Raw genomic sequence first — 17,754 nt, forward strand, 5'->3', positions numbered from 1 at the left:
GTAGTTGAAACCCATTACAGCCTCAAATATATCCTTTCTGTTGCTTGATTGAACAAACAAAAATTAACAGTTTTTTTTGGATTCATTTTCAAGATATTGCTCCTTACCTGACCAGTGTGTTCAGTCTCATCTTTGTTTATGAGGTACATCATGAAGAACCTGACAAACAGAAAACACTTGTAAGTCTCAGTTAAATTACCATCTGCTTCTGATGTAACAATTGTTCAATATCATGAAAGGAATCTTTCAAGAGAACTCAGGGTAGGATTAAATATCACCATTTAGTATTTTGATATTTTATGTTCATAAAATCACCATCTTTTCTGCAGATGCAGGGTATTGTCAAGATAGGCAATCTCAGGTTAAGGGATGTTGACCAGTTACATTACAACTCTACTACATTTGACATACACAAGGGCTTTCTCAAGGAATAATAGTGAGCATTTTTTGCCATCCAGGCCCTTGGCAATGTTCGGGAAAAGTGCATGATAATCAGGGGGACCTCGCCTAATCAAATTGCTGTCTCTGTTGTCACCAGTTTACTCCATATAAAGATATATACATAAAAAGATACTGTTGCATGGTAAAGGATGCTTTTCTTCTAGTAGCCACTTGCAAAGCTACCTAGTGTTATCAGCCATTCCTAAAAAATGCCCTAATTTACCCAAACTTACTAGCTTTCCTCTCTAGTGTCTTGGCCAAATCCTGCCTCAATTTCTCCTTGGAAAGCTTGCTAGAAGTAGCTATTGGTTGGATATTAAGACTATTTGAAAATCCGCACAAATAAAATGCCAAAGCAACTTCAGTTATTTCACATAGGTCTCAAAATACTGTCATATGCAATTCAACATTGTGAATATGAAACACTATAGGCTGTATACATCTGTAAGGTAAATATCCCTGCACGCATTATTCTTTGGAGTAGGTGCTGTAATGTACAGTTATCTTCCTACCATAATCAATAAGATTATAGGAATTTGGATGAAATCAGCAAGATCTTGGGTCAGTGGAGAGATTTTATTTTGGTCTGCACATTACAAATATTTTATGATGTACATCATGAAGAACCTGACAAAGAGAAAACACTTGTAAGCCTCAGTTAAATTACTATTTGCTTCTGATGTCACAATTGTTCAATATCATGGCCTACCCATTACAATGCATTTCCTTTTGCACCCAACCCTTGAAAGAAAACATCATCCAATTCTGTTATAGCTGCACTTTCAAAATCCCTATTATCTAACCTTTGACCTTCTGTTCCCACAACATTTTTGCAGCTGCTGATTTGCTCAACCATATCCTCACCTTCACTTTCGATGTCCATATGAAATATGAGCAGGACTAAACTATTCAGCCCCTCTAACCAGGCCTGCCATTCAATAAGTTCTTGGCCAATCTGTCTCTTTCATGCTAGCTCCTCACAGCACCCATCTCTCTGATACTTCAAAACGTACCTTCTTGCTCTTTAAATACTTTTAGCATTCGAGACTCTAAATCTGGGACAGAGAATTCTAGGCATTCATTCACTGCCTTCTGGGAGAAGAAATTCCTTTGCATGTCAGTTTTGAATGAGCGTTCCCTTAATTTGTAAGTACATCCTCTGGCTCAAAATGCCAGAGGAATTATATTTTTCCAATGGTGGAAATATTTACCTGTCAAGCCTGCTCAGAATTTTGTATGCTTCATTTTTCTAAACTCTTATTACTAAAACTGTTCAGCTGTATTTTGTAAGTCAATCCCTTCATCTCTGGAATCACCTCAGTAAATACCTTGTGAACTGCCTCTAATTTCAGAATATCTTTTTAAAAAATACAGATATCAAAACTGTACACAGTTATCCAGATGTAGCCTCACCAACACCCTACACAGTTATGACAAGATTTCCTTATTTTTAAACTATGACCCCCTAGCAATCAAGGCCAATATTCCATTTACCTTCTTAAGTACTTGTTGTACCTGTATGCTCTCTTCTTATGTTCTATGGACAAGGACACCCAGATCCCTCTGTACTGTACTTCATTTGGAGTGTCTCTCTCTCCATTTAAACAATAGTCTGCCCTTTGATTCATCTTACCAAAATGCATATAACCTCATACTTTCTGCATTACAGTCCATCTGTCAAGTTTTTGTCCATGTTGGCGTGTTGGGAGTGAGAAAGGCCAGGAAATGGTCGGGGGTGGTGGTGGCAGGTTAGTAGGAGATAGAGTGGTCAGGGCTTTATTGGAGGAAACAGCTTCCAGTTTCTTGGAATTTCTTGCATACTGAGAAATTGGCAAGTGGCCGACCATTTCCAGATAACTCAGAACAGCAGTTCTGCAAGAACATCCGAGTGACGTAAGGAAGGATATGCGTCAAAGAGAGAGTGCCTTCATTGGCACATGCAGTAGGGGCCTACTGTCATTATGTAAATTCAGTCATTCTATGAAAATTGACATTTAATGAGATAACTGTTTTTTCTAAGAAATAGGAACTGGAATAGACCGATCACTCCTTCATACCTGTACCAGTCAGAAATATTAGTAGTAAGCTGAATTTAGCCCAAGCTCCCCCAAACACTAAGTTCAATGCACTTTCTGTTTTCTCTCAGTTTGGTCCATGTTGGTTTTGCTGGCAAGTTTTAACATGTGAAGTCTAAACACAGATTGGCACAAATGCAGCCTTCCTGTTGTCACCTATACATATAATCGGGCACCAATTCTAAGTTCAAGCAAGAGAGAGAGGATATTTTTCATAGTTTTGAGAGGCGATCCTGACCACCTTTTCATGAATGTAGGGGAATTCTGGCAGTAACTAAGTGTTACTGATGTTACTATCAATTAGTGATGAAGTCAAGTTCTTCTCTTTGTCAACTGGTCCCTGACCTTTAGGTTCCCCTCATTCTTGCCCTCAATTTCTCATTGTCACCTGCTGACAGATGGCCCTCTAGAAACATCTCATATGACAGTGACTGGTGTCAAAACTGTGAGCAATGATACTCAACTGCAAGGAATCTGCAACACCTAGAAGGACAGGAGCAGAAAGTACCTGGGCCAAAAACCATCTACAAATCATTGTTCCCCTGCTTCACAGTCCTTTCATTGTCAATGGATCAAAATCCTTGAATTCCCAATAACACTTAGCCTGTTGCAGGTAAAAGAGCATTTCCACCACTAACTTCTCAGAGGCAACTATAAATCAGGCAATAATTGCCAGCCAAGTCAGTGATTCCCATTGCTGAGAAGGAAAAGAATGCAATAATATTTTTAATGCGACACAATTTGAACTCCCAAGAATGCTTCCAGGATGAGTATCCCATTTACAAACGCAAGATACCGCGGGTGCTGGGAATCTGAAATAGAATCAGAGACTGCTGGAATTACTCAGTAGGTCTGACAGCATCTGTGGAATGTGAAACAGTTAATATTTCAGGCCAATGACCTTTCATCATAATTCCTGGCACTCCTATCTCAGAGTGACATGTTGAGAGAAGTTGGTGATTTCTGGAAATGCTAAAACCTTTACAGAATGGAATGTTAAGTCATATAGATCCTTACCTAAGTGGAATAAAAGTCCCCAGCTTCTAATATTCTACTTTGAATCATCAGAGTCACCATGTGCAATTAGTTGTTGGATCTCAAAATAATTCATTTTTAAAGCAATCTCATTCCTTAGTTATGTTTCCAGTCATGAAAGTAAGACGAAAGCAAACCTTAACCTGACTTTAATTTACAATGATTCTTATATACATCTCACGTACACAGTTCATACATGCAGAATAAACAAATGAATACTCACAAGTAGTTTGCAAGGTTGTGTTCTTGTAAAGTATGTATCTCAAAACCATGTGGTATAGTGTCAAAGTAATCGTTGCCGATTCCACAAATAAAGCATTTGGTCTGGGGATCAATAAAAGAACAACTTATTTGAATCATTACCTTAACTCCTTTTCAATATAAATAACACTTAGCATTTCTTTAACTTCTGAGGGACCTATTGTCATTTGGTGGGTATCTAACATTTCAGTAAATACTGACTGACTGTCGTGGTATCAGTACAATACAAGATCATGAGGAACAGCAAGTAAATTTGCCAATATTCATCAAACTGCTCACTTCAGCACAGGAAAAAGAACAAAATATTGAGGCAGAGGGTTGGTGGATGGTCAGAAGCCTGTCACAGTGTGGAATCCTAATCAAGATTGATATTTGAATCAATAGATTTGAGGTACAGAAAATGGGAGTCAATATCAATTCAATGAAATGGGTATAAAAACAAAATATGATTTACAAAAGAAACAGACCTCCATGTCTTCTCGCACTTGCTCCTGTTGGTCTCTCAGCTCACCAAAAGCATCAATAATCAAACCTAACCAGAGCAGAAAGAGTTAGTGTGAGCAATATTTCAGCAGTTTGCATTTTTCGCTACATTGTTACTGAAGTCTCACGCACACACATAATTGAATGTGCTGAGATATTAACAATGTTATGATTTTAAAAAAAATTTCAAACCTTCTTGATCCAATTATTTAATTAATTTTTGAACCATAGTTTTATATCCTTCTTGTCCTTTTAAACAATTTATCTACTTTTAATTATCAAATGCACATGTCCATGAATTATGCAATTCTAGGACAAATATCAGGAAAGATGTAGCGAGCATTTTAATTAATATACTCCCTTTATGATAAGTAGGATCACTGATTCATTTGGATGTTCACTTACCTATGTACCTGTACCATTTAACATTTTATTTATTTGTCTACATATAAATAACTTTTTGCAGATGTCATCAGATTGAATTTTTCTACATTCTGTATTATATATAGTCAAAACTAACAAAATTACAAAGTGTTACAACAGCACAAAAACAGACGATCCACTCAAAATATCTGTGCTGGCATTTATGCTTGACCCAAGCCTCCTGCCATCTTTCTTCCTCAAGTGCTTCCCTAATTTCTCTGTAAATACACCAACTTTATTCACCACAACTTCTACACATTGTAACCAGGAGCTTTTCCTGAATTCCCTATTGAGTTTATTAATGATTATCTTATATAGACTGTAGTTCTGGTATTGTCTTCAAATGGAAAGACTCTCTTCATGTCAAATCTATCAAATCTTTTCATGATGTTACAAAAAACCCTCTATCAGGTCACCCCTCAGTCTTTCTCTTCTGAGAAAAATAACCTAGCTTTTGAATCTTGCCTAATTGGTATAATTCCAGCAATTTTATGGTTTTATTCCAGTAATTTTCTTTATTACACCCTTTGCATTACCTCCATACTTGTAGAGTGATGCTCCTCAAACTATATAAAACCAATTTTCTTCCTGTGTAATGGAGAAGATGCCTATGGTCCTTTGTGGACTCTTGCTAATTATGTATGTTCCTTTCATTATATGGAGATATATAAACTATGATATATTCTAAATGTAGACCAACCAAGAGAATATCTAGCCAAGGTACCGGAACATAAATACTCAAAATTCGACACCTATCATATTTGGCATGTAACTCAGAAATTAAAGAGTGAATAGCCCTAAAGCTTTTGGATGAAAGAATGTATTAAAAATAAGATTTCTTCATGGTAAGAAAACATACCCTGAATTATGGCTAGTAGGATGACAATAACAAAGAAGAAGAATGTGATGTCAAAGATAATTCGATACATTTCAAAAGGATCTCCAGCAGGATCTTCAATTTCATCTCCAATGCCACCTCCAGCTCTGACACCCACATACATATGAAACAAGTAGCACTGAAAATCAAAGACAACAATATGTTACATATTGTCAGAGATTGAAATGTGTTACCAAGGCAGGAAGCATTGAATTATGACTGGAAGGTAGAAAATGAGTCATTCACCATTCAATAAGTACTGCAGCAACAAGGTTCTTTAAAGATTTTTGTTAACTAATTAGTTGATGCTGGCTGGCATTCTAAGTTATCTTTACTGTTTCTGGGTTGGGGGTGTGGGATTCTACCCTAATTCATTGTTTTCCAGTGATCATCTGATGTATGAGGGTAGGATCAGTCTTATATGTGATGTCCCATATGATTAATGGCATACTGACACTTAGTGTCTAGGGGCTGGATACTACAGACCTTTGAGGTCTTTAGTGTCTAGGGGCTGGATACTACAGACCTTTGAGGTCTGTTTTCAGCACAGAGGCATGTAAAATAGATTGCCGAGAACATCACTTTCCCAAACTCCACCATAACAGAGGGTGAGCAGGTCCCAAAATTAGTAATTTGTCTACATATGAACAATTAATGTCTGTTAAGCTTGTATAAGCTCAGCCAACATATCTGTCATGACATAATATGTTTGGTGTGGGCAGGTGAGTAACAGTGGCCAGGCTGTTAGAATTTTTTAAAAATATGGAGTACTATCTTCAAAGCCACTGTCCTGTGTACATCAGGAACACCCCACCACCCCCAGAAGAAAGTACAGTAAACTCCTCAGTATCCAGTAATGGGGGCTGCTGGTTACATGAATGGCCAGGATCACTGATAAGGTCTGTCAGTGAGATATCGTCAAAAGGAGAGATAGATAAAGGCAACAGAATGATCAGTTCACAGTGAGGAAACTACTCCCATCAATTGTCAGGTGCGTGAAAATTTCGGATAACAGGGACTTTAATCTTGGTGGAGCTGTTTTGGTTACAGGGATTCACATATGGAGTTCTGGGTAGAATTTAGGGGCAACAACATATTCAAGAACTTTGGAGAGGAAAGGGGATTTGGAGATGGGGCGGTACTTTTGCAAGGAGTCATGTGTTTATTTTACTTGAGGACAGGGACGATGCCAGATTTGAAGCCCAGCAGTGGAGCAGGGGAATCAATATTAGTATGAGTCAACATGGGGACTAGGAAGGGAAGTTGGTGGGTCACCAGGTTTGTGGAAGTGGAATTGAGAGAACTGGAAGTGGTTTTCACAGACAGGGTAAGCTTGAATGGGACTTGAGGGGTATCAGTGGTTTACAAGACAGAGATACAAAGGAGACGAGATAGAGGAGAAGGGTTCAGGAAAATGGCTTGCAGTAAAGCAGTTAGAAATTCAGGGCCTAATGATATTTTCTGTGATCTGGCAATCAATGCTAAATTACTTGGCTGCCAAATCATTTTAAGTTTGTTTCTCTTGAACCTAAGTGACCAGAGAAAAGAGTGGTACATGGGGAATGGCCAGGGTGAGAGTATGGGACTCGGAGGTTGAAGCTGGAGTTCAGGCTACGCTTAAGCAATTTCATGAATGTCAAGCAGAACAGAAGGCCAAAGGGGCAACCTGAACAAGGAGAAAAATGGCAAGAGCAGAACTCAGGTTGTTCGTCATAAACAGGTAACATTGAGTTACCTTGATGAGCCTTTCAGAGGATGCAAAGAAAGGCTAAGGAGGAATCAGTGAGCTTATGTAAGAGGCAGTCAAGTCTGCAACTGCAGCCAGAGTATAAGAAGTTTGAAGACTACTGAAAGATTGGGGTAAAGATTTAGTACCGAGGAGGGAGACAAATTAAAGGAGGATGACAACAGGAGAAGGATGGTCGACCTGGAGGGGCTTTGTGGAAGAAAAGGGAGAAAAAAGTGGAAACAGAAGGTTAGTATTCCAGAGTGGCAGTTAAAATGTGCACATGACTGCTCACCGGTAAATCCAGGTTATATAGCAATGGAGCTACTGAGCTGTGCTTTTCTTCTGAAAATGTCAAATGTTTTTATGGTCTGTAAGTTTCTTTGGATGATCTGTTGTGAAAGGTGCTACATAAATTCAAGTCTTTCCTTAAATCAATAGAAGGCTTAATCAGATTAAGTAATAACGATATTCTTTATAATTCAATAATGAATTGGTAGCCACTAGAGGAAGACCTTCAAGAAATTGTTCTGTTATATACACAAAGATGAATTATGCCACTCTGTGCATCACAGATAAGTGAACAAATTAACGTGACTCTTTGTTCTGACTGCACAGATATTAGATTCCTGGAATTGGATTTCTATGGAATATTCACCACACCCACAAAGTGCACAAATAAATACCGTCATCATATCATCGCATTTCATGTCTGGTTCATCTTCATCCTCACTCTTGTTGTAGAATTTGCGGAAGAAATTGAAAGCAACCACTGTGTACAGGTACACCACCACAGCCAGGAGGCCAACAGTCAGCACAAGCTGCACAAAACAAGAAGCAACGTTTTCAAATGAAGGAATGCCAGTTTTCTCTAGGTACTTGACTAAATCAAGAGGAAAGGCTCAACTTGAATTTGGCCAGAACTTTAGCTTAATGTACATGCAGAAATATACATTCTGTATCACATATTACACCTTCCATGCTCTACATTTTGACAAGTACTCATTTTAAAAATGAACCTTTCGAATGTCAGCCTCCACAGTCAGACTTAACATTCATTATGGAAAGGGACAAAAAGAAAGCAGGAGTACAAGTTATAAATTGGGGATGGGGAGGTAAACCTTACAAAGCTGACAGATGATTTGGAAAGATAGACTGGACACAGATACCTGAAGGAAAATCACTAACAAATCAGTGGGTAGCATTCCACTGCAAGGTGCTATGGGTGCAGTGTAGACATGTACACACACACACAAAAAAAGTGGTGCTGCCAAATCTAGGGTCCCCTAAAGAAAGAGAAGTATACATGGCAAGACAAAGCAGGGAATCAGATCACAATTTGAAAAAATATGTAACTTTTTCAGAAGCTTAATGGAGTATAGAAATATGTAGTGCCAAGTCAGAAAGCAAAGAGAAGATATGTAAATATATTCAGGAACAAAAACAAAGTTGCTGGAAAAGCTCAGCAGGTCTGGCAGCATCTATGAAGGGAAAAAACAGAGTTAACGTTTCGGGTCCGGTAACCCTTCCTGAGAACTGAGGAAACTTTTCTTTCACAGATGCTGCCAGACCTGCTGAGCTTTTCCAGCACTTTGTTTTTGTTCCTGATTTACAGGATCCACAACTCTTTCAGTTTTTACTATATAAATATATTGGTCAGTAAAATTAAGGAAAATCCAAAGATAGTTTATCAGTACATTAAGAGCAAGTGGATGACTACAGTGAAGTTTGGGTCTATTAGAGATGTATGTAGTAACTTATACATGGATGCAGAACGTGTGGGCAGGGTTCTAAATGTGTATTTTGTGTCTGTCTTGTCAAAGGAGGGGGATGATGCAGGCATTCTAGTTAAAGAGGAGGATTGTCAAAATAAGCATGACAAGAAGGGAGGAAATGAGAGAGTCTGCAAACATTTATTCAAAAGGTTGTGAGGTATAGGCCAAATAACTATAGGCAGGTCAGTCTGCAGACTCTGTCCCAACACTAGCACATCCTTCCTTAGATATGGGGCCCAAAACTGCTCACAATAGTCCAAATGCAGTCTGACCAGAGTCTTACACAGCCTTAGCAGTACATCTCTGCTCTTGTATCCTAGCCTCTTGTAATGAATGCTGACATTTGCATTTGTCAACTGAACCTGCAAGCTAACCTTGAACTAGGATTCCTAAATCCATTTATGCTTCAGTTTCTGAAGCTTGTCACATTTAGAAATATCGTCTACCAACGTGTATAATCTCACAGCTTCCCTGAGCAGAGAGATCAATTACCATGGGCCACAGATTTAAGGTGATTGCCAGAAGGATTAGAGGGGTCATGAAGAAAATGTTTTTTCACCAGACAGTGTTTGGTTTCAGGAAATTGGTTTCAGGTTAAAGTGGAAAGCCTCAATGTGTTTACATGGAATCTTGATCTACATCTAAAGCATTGTTGCCTGCAAGGCTATGGATCCTGTGTAGGGAAAGTAGGTGTGACTAAATGGATAGCTAGTTTATTCAGCTGGCACTGACATATGAAGCTAAATGGCCTCTTTCTGTGCTGTAACATTTCTATGTTTATAAGATCTATTAAAGGAACAACAGTGAAGTAGATATAAACTGTGTTTTCCCAAAAACAACCATCCCTCCATCAGCATGTCCTTTTTAGGCTGGAAAGAAATATGCCGTGGCACCCCTAACACTCAGTACGGAAGCTGTTTTCTTCCTGATGTACATTAAATAACCTGAATTTGGGTACACAGAATACAATTTCAAAGTTCACAGATGGAACACAACTCAATAGTGTATACTATGTAGGATTGTTGCAGACTTCAGAATGACATCAACTGGTGAAATGACCAGCAAAACGCCAAATAATATTTATTGCAGAGGAGTGACAGATGAAGCTTTTTACAAAAAGTGAATTCAAGGCAGCAATATAAACAAAATGGAGAAATTTAAAGGGATGCAGGAACAGAGAGAGCTAAAAGTTTATGGATTGAAATCTTTAATGGTTGTAGAACAAGGTTATAGAATAAATATACTTTGTCCTTGGCTTTATAAACTTAAACGAAAGAGCACAAGAACAAGTTATGCTAAAGCTTCATAAATCACTACATAGACACAAGTTTCAGTATTGTGTTCATTCCCAACATCACACTTTAAGAAGGATATCAATCTTTGTAAAAGGAGATTACAAAAGAGATTAACTAGAATAGTACCAAGAATAGGGATATTCGGTTAAATGGAGTGAATGGAGAAACTGAGCTTGTTCTTCTTAGAGAAGCTGGGGTTAAGGAGATTGAGCAGAGGTGTTCAAAGCCATTAAAGGTTTTGAAAACATAAACATGGACAAAATGCTTCTATTGACAGAAGAGATAGCTGTTGTAAGATATAGAACAAGATACAGAACCAGAATTAGACCATTCAGCCCATTGAGTCTGCTCTGCCATTTGATCATGGCTGATATGTTTTTCAGCTCCGTTTTCCTGCCTTCTCCTATAACCTTTTATCTCCTTACTAATCAAGGACCTAACTATCTCTGTCTTAATGTGGCCTCCACAACTCTGCAACAATGAGATGTCTGAAGAAATTCCTCTTCATCTCAATTCTAAAGGGTTGTCCCTTCACTCTGAGGCTGTGCCCTCATGCCCTAGTCTCCCCCCTAGTGGAAACATCTTCTCCATGGCCGATCTATACAGGCCTCAGTATTCTGTAAATTTCAATGAGATCTCACTCATCCTCTAAACTCCATTGAGGGCAGACCAAGAGTCCCCTCCCAGTCCTCACATGACGAGCCCTTCATTCGCAGGATTATTCTTATAAACCTCCTCTGAACTCTCTCTAACACCAGCACATCCTTCCTTAGATACATTTTACTGATTCTAAACAATTTGGTGAAGTATGAAACTCGATGTTTGTTAGGTTTATTCGCAGAATGCAGCATAACTTTTATCTGCTTCCGACCAGTGTCTCAACAGTCCCTTTATCTAAGCTCGCTGAATATTTAAGTATTTGCCCATAATCTGCATATTGTAACAAGATAATAAACATACTGTTAATATCAGCAACTGGCACAAACAGCTGAATGGCCTTCTTCAGTGCTGTTTATTCCATAATCAAAATATGGAACAGCCTCCCAGATACAGAAGTGAAGATGAATAATCATACATTCATAGAATTCCTACAGTGTGAAAGCAGGCCATTTGGCCCATTGAGTCAACACTGACCCTCCGAAGAGCATCCACATAACCTGCACATCCTGGACACTGGGCAATTTAGCATAGCTAATCCACCTAACCTGCATAAATTTGGACTGTTGGAGGAAACCGGAGCACCTGGAGGAAAACCAAAGAGACACGGGGAGAATGTGCAAACTCCATACAGTTGCGTGACGGTAGAATCAAACCTGGGTCCCTCGCGCTGTGAGGCAGCAGTGCTAACCACTGAGCCACTGTGCCGCCCCCAAATCTCAAATACCTTTGCAAATATTAGAATCTGCAATAGATAGGAGTCCATACACTTTCTGGATAAATCAACTAATTTGGACAGAATGCCTTTCTTGCAATTTGAGGCAAACCAGGTGATATGATTTTTCTGAAGTTCTCACCTGCTTGCCATTGTGAGTTACAGATGATAATATGGTACGGAGTGTTTTAAATCCCATAGCAATATCCAATAAGTGGGCAGCAAAGAAGAAGTTGTTGAAGTGACCCAAAATGGACATGGAGGTGTACCACGCCAGATACAAGAATGACTGTAAATAGAAAATATAAAATTAAATATTAGCTAAATTACAAAATTTTGCAAGCATTAATTGCCATAATTAAATTATTTTCATTTGTGTAAAGTTACAAAAGAATTCCTACAACTTGGATACAAGACACGATTTGCTGTCTAATGAAATGCTAACATTAATATTGCTACCACATTTCAATCCTTGGCAATTGCAAGGAAATGACACAGTTCCTTGGGTCACAGCTGTATTTTCTTGCCAGACATGTGGAACACAAATGGTTCAGTTTCTATATCTTCCTGAAGTCAGGAACTAGGATGATGAATCACCAAATCTTTGTTTTCTCCCCTCAGCAAATCTAAATTTTTCATCTAGAAATTGGCCCACAGAACTTTGCTATCATCAGGAAGTGATTGGATTTGATCACCATTTAGATGCTGACTCAGCTACAGTGAGGCAACAACAAGATAGTTCCAAGTCAGGATGGTCAATGACTTAAAGTGGAATTTGCAGGTGATGATTTTCTCATGAGGCAGCGTCTCTTGTGTTTCACAGTTACTGAGGTTGTCTACTTGGAAGATTCTGCCAGAGCCCAGTGAGTTAATGCAGCGCATCCTGTAGATGATACACTCTGCGGCCACTGAGCATTGGTGGCATATATCATGAACATTTAAGTTGGTAGGTGGGTCAAGCGGGCTATTTCTCCTGGATGATATTGAGCTTCCAGAGTGTTGTTGGGACTGTATGCATCCAGACAAGTGGTTAGCATTCAATCACTCCTCTCAATTGTGACTGATAGATGATGGACTGGCACTGGGGACACAGAAGGTTAGTTACTCACCAAAGAATTCCTAGCCTTTGACTTGCACTGTAGCAAAGGTTAGATGGCTAGTCCAGTTCAGTTTCTGGTCAATGGTAACCACCACTATGTTGACAGTGGGGATTTAGCAATGGTGATGTCATTGAATGTCAAGGGGCAATAGTCTGTTTCTTTTTTTGCTGGGCATAGTCATTGACTGACACTTGTGTGACATGAATGCTACTTGCTACTTATCATTCAAAGCCTAGATGTGGTCGTGGTGTGCTGCATATGGATATAGAATGCTTTAGTAGCTGAGGAGCTGTGAACATGCTGAACAGTGTACAGCCATCAGCAATTCTTCCTACATGACCTTATAATGGAGGAAAGGTAACTGATGAAATGGCTGCAGATGGCTAGGACAAGGACCCTGAGGAACTCTTACAGTAACGTTCTGGCTCTAAGATGACTAAAATCACTCTCATCTTCCTTTGTGCCAGACAAGATTCCAACTAACGGTTACTTCTCCCAATTCCCACTGGGTCCAGTTTTGTTCAGGATCCTTGTTGCCATGCACTGTCAAATGCCACCTTAATGTTAAAGACTATCACTCTCACCTCACATCCAGAATTTAACTCTTTTGTCCATGTTTGGACCAAGGCAATAATGAGGACAGGAGCTGATTGCCCCTAGAGGAACCCAAGCTGAGTATCAGTGAACAAATTATTCCTTTGCAAGTGCTGCTTGATAGCACTATTGACAAACCTTTTCCTCACTTTGCTGGTGATTGAGAGCAAACTGATGGGGCAGTTATTGGTCAGGCTCGATTTGTCTTGGTTTTTGTGGGCAGGACATATTTGGGCAATCTTCCTCGTTGCTGGGTTGATGCCAATATTATAGCTTCAAACCTGTGGAGAATTGGTCTTCCCCTACTCCCATCACCCCAATCCCCCACCCCTAACCCCTCACTGTTTTGATTAAATTCAATTTTGTAAACTCTGCTGAAGGTTACACACTGTCAAATGATACATCGATGTCACTCTCAGCTGACTTCTTGAATTCAACTCCACTGTTCACATTTGGACTAAGATATGATGAGGTCAGGAGCCAAGTAGCCCTGGTGGAGCTCAAACTGTGCATTGGTGAGCAGGTTATTGCTGAGCAAGTGCTCTTTACCATACTGCAGATGATATATTCTGTTATTTTTCTAATGGGATAGTATTTGGCAGATTTGACTTGTCCTGTCTGTTGTGGAGAGGACTTACTCCAATGTAATTTTCCACATTATTGGGTGGATGCCAGTACTGTCCCTGTACTGGGTTAGCCTGTTAAGGTTGCAGTTAGATCTGGAGCACAAGTCAGGGTCCACAGCTTTTTTGCATTCAGTTTGTAAAGAGAAATAAAAAAACATTATATTCAGACTTGTACGTAAGTATCTTGACTCACTAAGTGGGAAAGGTGAGCATATATAGAAATATATATGCTTATGTCATATACACTTATGTCAAATGAGTGATTGCATTTATTTCAACTTACATTGTCAGTGAAGACAACTCCAAGCTTCCAGATATGATACTTTTTATCAATAGAACTCAACCTACAAAAATAAAAAAACTACTTTTAATGTTCAAACGTATTTTGAATTTTGATCAAATTGTAAATTTTCTTTGAAGAGAAACATTTTCTGTTTTCATGGTGAGGCCAGATAGGGCACAGGGCATCTTTTTGCTTCCCCACACAAGAAATCAATCTTGATCATTAATCCATAATACTAATTGCTATAAATGTGATCTGCATTGCTGTTGGGGTAAATTTCTGATGTAGGACATCTGGCACAAAGTTTCATACAATGGACGTTCCTAACAGCAATCGATCATGGAAGACAGCACAGTCACACACAGTTTTCAGTTTATTAAAATTCACATCTGATGTTAATATATTAGAACTACTGGTTGGAGATTGCCTGGGAGCAAGAACAGAAGGTAGCTTTCCCCAGCCTTGAAGCCACACTAAGTTAGATCTTGCTGTGAAAATAGTAGTGAGACTAATGCTATTAATGCACAAAACTGACAGTTACTTCAAGCTGCAAATGCACGGTTAAACATAATAATCTGAAAGCTGCTGTTAGATATGGAACACTTTGAACAAAAATGACAGCCCACCGACTGGTTTCCCATTTGAATCATACGACTCCTGTACTTATACATTAAACTTGCCAGAAATCTTAAGGTTTTTTCAGCCTAAATATCCTTCACATAGTTGTAGTGTACTATCAGATAATTTCTCTGGTACTGAAAATTATCTTCTTTGCAAGGAGAGTCGTGTTCCTTCTGCTTTGAATTATTGTATGTTTTTAAAAATGGAATGATGCTTTGTGACTTTTTAAATCTAATTTTTGTTAAATCACTGGCTCAATTCAACTATAAATATCTTTTTAGGGAATCACAGAATGGTCACAGCAGAGAAAGAGGCCACATGACTCATCAAGTCTACATTGGCTCCCTGCTAGTGCAGTTTAACTTATTCTACACCCCTCCTTTATTTCCGTAGCATAGCATTTTTGTTTTTATTTTAGGCGCTTATCCAAATCCGTAATGGAAAGCCATTATTAAAAGCCATAATGGAATCCGAGTCCATAATGCTCTCTCACAGTGCATTATAGATCCTATATATTCATTGCATAATGAAGTTTATCTTTGTGTCACCTTTGGTTCCTTTATCACTCATCTAAAATTTGTGTCCTATAATTCTCAACCTGTTACCACAGGAAACAATTTATCTTGATTTGCTCTGTCCCAGAACCCTCAAGTATAAACTTTGCTGTCAAATCTCCTCTGAACCTTCTCTCTGCTAAGGAAACCAACTCTAAGCTTCTTCAGTCTATTCATTTAACTGAAACTTGCCACCCTCCAATCAATTCTCATAAGTCTTTTATAGAACCCTTTAAAGTCGTCCTAACATGCAATGGCCAAAATTGGCACAATACTCCAATGAAGCTGAATCAGTATTTAACAAGTTAATCACAATTTCTTTCTGTTCTGTGTCTTTTATTTTGTTTTGGTTCCATAGAGTCACACAACACTTAAACAGTCCCTTTGGTCCAACCAGTCCAGGCCAGTCCCTGCTTTTATAATTACTTCACTATTCAAGCTGGCAGTCTCTGGATGACACTGTCTGTTGTTCCTTGATACCTCTTTAGCCTGATTGTAGTTGCTTGTCCTGTCCTCACAGGTCCTGGATATGCTGTAGAGTACATTGCACTGTTTGTACCTCCTGCTGACACAAACCTGCCTTGCAAAACTTGTGGGAAGTCTGAAAACAAGTGCAAGTCTAATATTACTGCTCACAAAAAAAAATCCCTTAATGATTGATCCCAGGCTGCCTGGATCCATTGGTTCAACACAGTAACATGGGACAATTGAAATGCACCAGTCAGTCTGACTTCACTTTAGGATAAGATTATGGAATGATAAAAAAAATCTCCTTTCACACAACTTTTCCATGTGCTTAAAACAGAGTTCAAAACTGAAAATAAAGTACATTAATGCGTTGCTCCATTTATCACATTTGGACAGATTTCCCACATTATTTGAAAGATAAATTAGGAGAACAGTTTATTTGTTCTGTATGCTAAGTCACTTTTTGGATCTCCTCTCCATGAGTTAAGAGCTAAAAATAGCAGCATATATCACTTACCAGGATACCAATGTTGCTTCTTGCTCTGGGGGCTTTTTGATGGGACTAAAATCTAATGCACTTCTGTCCACGCCCAAAAGCTCAGCAATACGTTCAACTCCATAAAGATCGCCATATTTGTTAATAACCTAATTAAAACAAAAGTCATACAGCTACACTGAAACATCCTCATGATAAATTCAACAAACCTACAGAAACTATTACAATTAAAATTGTAAATGCCCTAGTTCACTTCATAATGTGGTGGAACAGACCTGTTGAATACAAAATAAAAATTGGAGAAGGTGAATAATTTCACTGATGAAGAGCAAGGAAAATAAGAATAAGAAAGGTCCTCAGATGGAAGGAAAAAGATTAAGTTGCCAGCTATATCAATGTGGAGAAGTTGAAGACAAAGAGGGCAAAGGATGTTGAACAGTGTTTGCAGTAAAAATAACGGTGAAGATTTCAGTGCTCATCTTTATTAAAGTGTAAATTCAACAGTGACGTTGAGCAACCACCCATATGTAACTAAAGTGTATATCGGCAAGTTATTCTTGGAGTGTCCTGCTCATTCAGAAGCTGCACTATGCTAGTATCTCACTGAGACAATGGGCACTAATATACATAGGTCAAACAGAAGTTGTGTACTATTGTGATAATGCATGTTAAAATCATTTGAAATGTTAGGGATTGTCCATTCTAATGTAAATAAATTGTTAATGGACTGTTAAATATTAATTACTATCGAACAATACACCAATACTATTTTTTGTTTTATAAATATGGGGACACATTCCTACAGAATTTAAGTGTCATTGGAAATGTTACAAAATGCCGTCTTGTTTCTGAATTTTTTCTCATTATTCTCCCTCAATGTCATCCCTCTCTGTTTATTTCATGTTTAGTTTGATGTTGAATTCATTGTTCTCATTGACATTTTCTGGTTCAGACTCTGCTTGCCTCAGTTAACACCTTAAATGCTTACCTTTCTTTTAACAAACTTGTCCCAATAATTGTTAGGGAAGGATCTGTAACAGTTGTAGGAACATTTGTTAGAGAGAGATCAAAGAGATCAAAACCTACTGACTTATTCTTTATATATTTAAATTTAATAGATATAAATTACAATTATTCGTGATGAATGATAAAGTTTAAACAGTGGCCCACAGCATACAATATGGAACTGATTGCCTATCACACACCCAATGGAGTGTAAGTAAAGGGAAAACAGATGGACTGCATAATG

General features: G+C 38.5%; 1 protein-coding gene across 1 annotated transcript in view; it reads right to left on the bottom strand.

Moving 5' to 3' along the window:
• LOC109938260 (ryanodine receptor 3) overlaps nucleotides 1-17,754 on the bottom strand; it is a 37,491-nt gene that overhangs the window by 3,899 nt on the left and 15,838 nt on the right. Inside the window, exons 4-12 of the mRNA XM_048600439.1 lie at nucleotides 17,494-17,536; nucleotides 16,527-16,654; nucleotides 14,367-14,427; nucleotides 11,906-12,052; nucleotides 8,008-8,142; nucleotides 5,578-5,734; nucleotides 4,280-4,344; nucleotides 3,775-3,875; nucleotides 108-159 (exon numbers count right to left, since the gene is read on the bottom strand). Coding sequence (XP_048456396.1) covers nucleotides 108-159; nucleotides 3,775-3,875; nucleotides 4,280-4,344; nucleotides 5,578-5,734; nucleotides 8,008-8,142; nucleotides 11,906-12,052; nucleotides 14,367-14,427; nucleotides 16,527-16,654; nucleotides 17,494-17,536 — 889 coding nt within the window. The remainder of the gene's footprint in view (nucleotides 1-107; nucleotides 160-3,774; nucleotides 3,876-4,279; nucleotides 4,345-5,577; nucleotides 5,735-8,007; nucleotides 8,143-11,905; nucleotides 12,053-14,366; nucleotides 14,428-16,526; nucleotides 16,655-17,493; nucleotides 17,537-17,754) is intronic.

Source organism: Rhincodon typus, chromosome 8 (assembly GCF_021869965.1).
Source record: "Rhincodon typus isolate 14 chromosome 8, sRhiTyp1.1, whole genome shotgun sequence".
Classification (NCBI taxonomy): domain Eukaryota; kingdom Metazoa; phylum Chordata; class Chondrichthyes; order Orectolobiformes; family Rhincodontidae; genus Rhincodon; species Rhincodon typus.